At 50.5% G+C, this 7,438-nt stretch overlaps 1 protein-coding gene across 1 annotated transcript; it reads left to right on the plus strand.

Annotated features, from left to right (window-relative positions):
• Positions 1-796: 796 nt before the first annotated feature.
• On the plus strand, positions 797-5,581 carry PHOX2B (paired like homeobox 2B). The gene is made up of 3 exons (XM_044766683.2): positions 797-1,314; positions 2,159-2,346; positions 3,351-5,581. The coding sequence occupies exons 1-3, from the start codon at positions 1,074-1,076 to the stop codon at positions 3,849-3,851; spliced, it is 930 nt and encodes a 309-aa protein (XP_044622618.2). The 5' UTR covers positions 797-1,073; the 3' UTR covers positions 3,852-5,581.
• Positions 5,582-7,438: the final 1,857 nt, after the last annotated feature.

A 7,438-nucleotide genomic window follows, 5' to 3' on the forward strand; every position in this document is an offset into this window, starting at 1 on the left:
TTGGGGACCCTTCATGCTCGCTTGAGAGTGACGGCGTAATTAAAACGAACAATCGCACAGAACCTCCAAACCAACAAAATGCTAACCTCGCGCTAATGCAGAAAGACACAGAGCTGAGCGCAAAGAAGCCATCGGTTGAGAACCCAGATGTTTTACATTCAAGAGCTTTACTCAGATGTTCTTTTGCTTTTTAAGCGGCTGTGTAAGCTGAGTCTCTAGAAAAGCACATTAAGCCGCGACAAGAAATGCAATTTATAAGATGCTCTTTTTTTCTACCCCCTCCACCAGGTGTATTTTAAAGAAATCCGCTTATCGTTCACATAAACCCCCTTGGCCCACTTACTCCATGTTACAGGGCGCCTGAGTCTTGCCAATGTCCCAGTCCTTTATAACATTTCATGCACTTCGGGGGGTAGGCTTGTTGTTAAATTGAGCGTGTAACGCTCTTACAAAACAGGTTTTCTATGACATCAAGGTTTCTTCTCTCTAACCAAGGGAAAAAAAAGAGAGGACGAAGACGGGGGAAAACACACACACTATCTCAATTTATGCCTAAGGTATATGATCAGTTAAAAAGGCTTAAAAGCTCGGGGAAATTGGATCAGGGAGAATCGTCACCCAACTTTCATTATTTCCAAGTAGTGTGATTGAATTAAAGGGCAGGGAGCTGGTTAGAAGGGAGGATCAGGGGCTCAGTGCGTAATGGTGTGGTATTAAATTCTAATTAGAGATGCAGGAATCAATGATAGGGAGGTTGGACAGCTCAGTTCCCCAGTGCCAGCCCAATAGACGGATGAGTTATTGTCATGTAAAAAGCGCCAGCAATAAGACCAACCGCTTTGCTATTGTCCAAGTGGAAAGAGCCAAGTTTATTATGAGGACTATATGCTCTAGAGACCTCAGACAAGGCATCTCATAGGAGGCTTTTTCATAAAACTAGGCTCTGCTGGTAGTAAGGAGGCCAGTTTGGAGGCAGGCGTTGAGCTGTGCACATCTCCCCACTCCAGCCACCTTCTCCATACCCATCTTTTATTTCATTTTTCCACTTGGCTGAGCCATCCAGAGCCTTTTCAATGTATAAAATGGAATATTCTTACCTCAATTCCTCTGCCTACGAGTCCTGTATGGCTGGGATGGACACCTCGAGCCTGGCTTCAGCCTATGCTGACTTCAGTTCCTGCAGCCAGGCCAGTGGCTTCCAGTATAACCCGATAAGGACCACTTTTGGGGCCACGTCCGGCTGCCCGTCCCTCACGCCGGGATCCTGCAGCCTCGGCACCCTCAGGGACCACCAGAGCAGTCCGTACGCCGCAGGTAAGGACCGTCAGCTTTCTCAGCGGAGGAAGCCGCCTTTCCGCTCGTATATAGGAAGCCTTGATTGCATTTGAAAATGGAAATGTGTTTAGTATTTACCAAACGAAATTTGCTTACACAAATGAAAGAATTTATCACGTTAGAAGCGATTGCAGGGAGGGGTAATTCACTTACAGGGTTACACTATCCTAGTCACACCCGAACCGCCAACAAAATTATCTTAAGCTGCCAAAATGATAGGCATAATTTATTTACTTTGCGATGAGACGTAAAGCTTAGAAAATAATTAAATAACAAAGAGTAAAGCTCATTACTGGCAGTGTCTCTTTTTTTTTTAAGAACAGACAGCAGCTCACACCTCTTCGGCTGGTCATTTTTATGATTATTTCTTTAATTTATTATTTTTTTGCAGCACTCTACCCCAACTTTTGGGCCGGGTCAACTTCGGAGAACTGAAAAGTTCCAACAGTGGGACTGTTTGCTAACTTCTTCCCTAGTTCCCTGATATTCCGACTGATGTTTTCGGACTTTCTTCCTCTTTGATTTTTTCCTTATCAAAGCATTTTCCCGAGTCCCGGCCCTCAGCGGTCTCCAACGCGCTATTTCAACCCACCCGAAGGCGCTGGTGCCTGGAGGGACCCCGCCAAAGCTCCAAGTTTGCGCCCCTGTTTCCGTGTATAACAAATGTGCTCGATTTTTCTCGGCAGCTCCTCTCCGCCACTCTCCCGCGCCGGTGTCGGTGGCTATTCCAGCGCCACCTGACCTTGGAGACCCCACAGTCCAGCTCCGCGGCCTGCGCGTTCCACACCATTTTGCTCACTCTGTTCCCTCTGTTGTCCCCCAGTTCCTTACAAACTCTTCACCGACCACGGCGGCCTCAACGAGAAGCGCAAGCAGCGGCGCATCCGCACCACTTTCACCAGTGCGCAGCTCAAAGAGTTGGAGAGGGTCTTCGCGGAGACGCACTACCCTGACATCTACACCCGGGAGGAGCTGGCCCTGAAGATCGACCTCACCGAGGCGCGAGTCCAGGTACGCGCGCCGGGAAACAGAACGGCTTCGCCGCACCCGGTCTGACAGGGGTGTCATGGTGGGGAGCGAGTGGTGCTACTGAAGGTTTGAAATCCCAGGGCCTCTCTTGAGAGGGGCCTGGGGTCCAGGGCTGAACAGAGAGGCCAAGTTCGATGTGGCTGAGCGCGCTCTTGGGTACGCAGTCACAGCTACAGTGTTTTGCACACCAGCTAACGCTGCGGAGGCATTCCGGGGGTCCTTGGGACGTGAATGAGCGAGGCATTTCGGGGACAGGAAGTGCCCTGTGGGAGGAGTGCAGACTTTGTCCCCATGTTATAAGTATTTGTGGCCAAAAGCCTTTTAACTTGGAGCCATGGCGTACAACTGCATTTCCCCGGGAACAATGACTTGCATCAGATTCGCAGAGGGACTTAACTCTGTGAAGGTCAGGAACCGCGGTTTACTCTAAGGTGCGCTAAGGGACACAGGTGCGCTCACTAGCTGGCCGCGGCGCCTCTCCAGAGGAGCCCCCCAGCGGAGGGGCAGTGCGCATCATCGCACCCTTCCCCATGTTCAAAGGCCGAGATGGGCAGAGGCACCAAACCCGGAGACCCCGCCCTCCTTCTACCAGTTAGAGTTTAACTTTAGACCTGAGGCCTAGGGGCGATGGCGAGTTTGGGGTGGCTCAAAAAGTAGACTGAGCAAAGGCCCGCCAAAATAAGGGCTTCCATTTTAGGGCCTTTCTGGGACCTGCGGCCTTTTTTACCTCTCCTGCAAGCCTCCATTTCCCGGCATGCTCAGATCGCCCTAAGAAAGTTTCTCCGAAGATGCACCAGGAACAAAGTGGGCCAGACTTGGTGGGCTGGGGGTACACTTGGCGGGCCGGATGCGCGCGGGGGTACCGGCGGCGTGTGGAATTTAAAACAAGCTGCAATGGGAACGTGGGTCGTCCTACTCCGCGCTCTTTTTTCGCCTGTCCTTCTTTCTGCCCCTGCTTCACCGCCTCTCCTTTCCTCTCCGGCCAGGTGTGGTTCCAGAACCGCCGCGCCAAGTTCCGCAAGCAGGAGCGCGCGGCAGCGGCGGCCGCGGCCGCGGCCAAGAACGGCTCTTCGGGAAAGAAGTCTGATTCCTCCCGGGACGACGAGAGCAAAGAGGCCAAGAGCACCGACCCGGACAGCACTGGGGGCCCGGGCCCCAACCCCAACCCTACTCCCAGCTGCGGGGCGAGTGGCGGCGGCGGCGGCGGGCCCAGCCCGGCAGGAGCCCCGGGGGCGGCGGGGCCCGGGGGCCCGGGCGGCGAACCCGGCAAGGGCGGCGCAGCGGCGGCGGCGGCGGCAGCGGCGGCGGCTGCGGCGGCGGCTGGAGGCCTGGCTGCGGCCGGGGGCCCTGGACAAGGCTGGGCTCCCGGCCCCGGCCCCATCACCTCCATCCCGGATTCGCTCGGGGGCCCCTTCGCCAGCGTCTTATCTTCGCTCCAAAGACCCAACGGTGCCAAAGCCGCCTTAGTGAAGAGCAGTATGTTCTGATCTGGGATCCTGCAGCGGCGGCGGCGGCGGCGGCGGCGACAGCGGGCGAGCCGGGCCGGGCGGGCGAGTGGGCGAGCGGGTAGGCCCAAGGCTATTGTCGTCGCTGCTGCCGAGGCTTTTTCATTGAAAGCCTAAAGTAATCGCGATAAGAATAAAGAGAAAATGGCGTCGCCCCCATTTCAACCCCACTCCTACCCCCATCCTGAACCCCGAAACAAAACAAACGCTTCCCTGGCTTCGCACCTGCCTCAGGGACACGCAGACGGGCCAGGGCTCCGCCTGCTGCCTGGGAGCAGCGCGGCCTGGACTCGGGGGCACTCTCAGGGGGCTGTGTCTGCGTGTGGGTGTATGTCTGTCTCGGGGAATGTATGTCTGTGGCCCGAACAGGTGACAGGGAGAGATGGGTTGGGGGCACAACCAACTCAGTGACTTGCTTAGAAAATGAGAAAAACAAAAAAATCCCCCAAAATTAAAGAAAAAAAATTAGTAAGGCTGTAACAATTAAAAAATTTTAAAAAAAAACCCTAAAAGGTTTTTAAATGCAAAAAAAAAAAAAAAAAGGGAAGAAGAAGAGGGGGAAAGGGGAGGCAGCACTTGGCACTGTCTGAGGGCTCTATCTTGTGAACCCCTAAATTGGCGCCCTCCTGACAGCACAGATTCCCTTGGGGCTTCTCCTCTGGGGAGAGTAGGGGAGCTTTCCAGCCCCCCTTCCTCTAGTGCCCTTGGGTTCGGGCCTCTGCGGCGACGATTCGTGCAGACTGTCCCCACGGCCAAGGTGACTTCGTCACGCCCGCTTGCCTGTCCCACCTCGCCGAACGCCATTCGCGCATCCGAACCCCACACGGTTGCACCTCCCAACCCCGAATCTTTGCAGCCACTCGGCCCGGAAAGATGCCCTATACGTGAGATGCCTTTTCATCCGCAAACTCTGCAAACTGTCTCTCATATTTCGCAACTCTTCCCTTTTTTTTCTCTCCCGCCACACCCACCGGCATTTTCTTCTTCCACCAGCTTTTACTGAACTTTTTGGCACTGCTTTGGGTTGGAGTCAGTTGCAGTCCACGCGACTGGCTGCAGAGAAATCTACTGAGCAAGGGAAAGGCGCGCACACACACAAGTTTGCAAAAGTATCTCGGTTTGCATTTCTGTTGACCCGAAATGGACTCACATCCTTGAATGGTGGATGGACTGTATAGATGATTCCATTCTTCGCGCAGTTTAGACATATCTGTTGGGATTTGGTTTTTTGGTTTTTGTTTTAAAAGGCACAAACTATAGATATTAGTTGAATGTTGAGGCTTTAACTTTTTTGGTGTCTTTCTACAACTGTGTTCTGTGACTCAATTGTATCGTGTTAATATCAGTACAGACCGTCTCCTCTACGTGACCGTATAATGTTTTTCTCTTCTTGTAGTCTCTATGGCGTGTCTTTATGGAGTAATAAGGTTCTCACGGGTTCAATTCCTTTGTGTTTAGAGAGACCACGGTTCAAACAATGGTATATATTTTTGTTATCAGGTGCATGTCTGTCTGATTTCTTTTTTTCTTCTTGTTGGACTATGTTTGTGAACATAAGCGTCATAAGTTATGTTTCAGATTTTCGAATTTATTTATATGTGTTATGATGAATGCTTCTATTTAAAAGGGAAATATTTCTACATGTGCATATAGTTTTCCAAGAGTGTACCATTAACTTGATTGTTGATAATAAAAACAAAAAGCAAGTCTAGTAATTAAACTCTTCTGACTTTTCCTTGATTCATTTTGGTTTGGTTTGGGGTTTTTTCTTCATTTAATTTTTAAAATGATAAGAGAGGACAGAAGAAATTGTACAAAACATCTAGAAGCCACTGAGACTCTGGAAACGTAGGCAGGTTGGGGAATCTAAATTCATGCACCCAAATCCAGCTAATATAAAATTTAGTACTTGGAGTAGCAGGCAGGATTCTTTTGGTCCATGCTTATTTGTCTCCCAATTGCCAAGCACAAAAGAACAGCAGGGCGTTGATTAAAAATGTTGACATCAGTGCCTAGATTGCGGCCACATGCACTCCCGCGGTGGCAATGAAGGCAAGATTCTAATACTCGACTTTGAGAAGGACTCGAAAGTGTGGATTCTGAGTGCAGGAGCCTTCAGGATGGGTGGCGTCCTACAATGTCCTGGCAGTCCAGCCTCCTTAAGCCTCAAAGACTGCCGGCACCCAGTGACACCACAGGGGCTCTGCGAGGGCAGGTGGATCAGGAGAAACTGGCTGAGAGCAGCTCTGTAAAGCTGGCGTGTTTGGGGAAATAACATTGAGAACAATTGGAATTAGGGAGCGCTACCATGTACCGGGTTTTGTTTCCATGCATTATCTCATCTACACCTCAAAATGGCATCATGACATCAGGAAACAGGTACAATTTCTATCTCCATTTTCTTTTAAACAGATGAGGAAGCTGAGGCAACAGAGAGATTAGACTCTTGCTCAAGGGTCCCCCATTATGGGACCAGCCTTTGAACCCAGGAAATCTGATTCTAGATCCTGCACATTAACTGAACCCGTGGTTCCCAAAGTATGGTCCCAGGACCAGCAGCATCAGCATCATCTGGGAACTTCTTAGATGAATTCCTAGACCCCATCCTAGATCTACTGAATCAGAAACTCTGGGAGTGGGACCCAACAATCTGTGTTTTCACAAGCCCTATGGAGGATGTGAGGACCACTGAGCTACACTATAAGAAATCCAAATGGGAAGGGTCCAGAATTGGAACTATGTTAAGAACAGGTGTGGGGAGGGTGCTCTGGCAGCTTCAGTGATCCCCTTTGGAAAGAAGGAATCATCACCACAGCCCCAAGATGGAATCCTGCCTCTTCCTTGGACTGTTTGGCTGGGCTGCCTTCTTCAAGCAGAAGCCTGTGAAGGCTTCTGGTACTTACCTTGTTACCTCTCTGGTTGGGCCTTATCAATAGCTAAGTCAGCTCCCCTCATTTGAGGGGAGGCCACAGTCTGCCTACTCTGGTGAGAGAATTAACAGCTGATCTGGTTTGAATTTATCAGGGCTTCTCACCTTCAGCATTCTAATGTGGCTTGCATCAGATCAGGCAGGTTTCACTGAGAAATTTCAAACTTTGAATCTTATCTAACTTCTAATGGTTTTTCTAAAGGGCATTTTGAGACAAAAATTTGTCTCAAAATGTCCTTTGATAATCTCTCCAAGACAACATTCTATAAACAATGGCATTAATTGTGCTGGTCTAAAATGCCAGCAATTGCCAGATCCCTTAGACACCAGTCTTTGGTTGTAAATATAACTTAGAAGGCCTGGGAGAAGCAAAAAGCAGGGAGGACTTCATTGATGAAAAGAGCACTGAAAGCCCAGGTAGCCGAATCCCGGGCTTGGCTGGAGGAAATCAGCCTTCCCTTAGGCATTGAGGATCACCAGGTAAGCCTCTGTGACCTGGTGGGTAGGCCCGTGGGACAGGCATTCTGGAAAAGGCAAGACCAGGAGAGAGAAAGAAAACAACAAGTAGAGAGAGGACGAAGAAGAGAGACGGAGAAAGAAGAGGAAAAACCAATAGCCAAAGGAAAGTTTTTAGAAACCC

The sequence above is a fragment of the Equus asinus genome, chromosome 3, assembly GCF_041296235.1.
Source record: "Equus asinus isolate D_3611 breed Donkey chromosome 3, EquAss-T2T_v2, whole genome shotgun sequence".
In the NCBI taxonomy this organism is placed as follows: domain Eukaryota; kingdom Metazoa; phylum Chordata; class Mammalia; order Perissodactyla; family Equidae; genus Equus; species Equus asinus.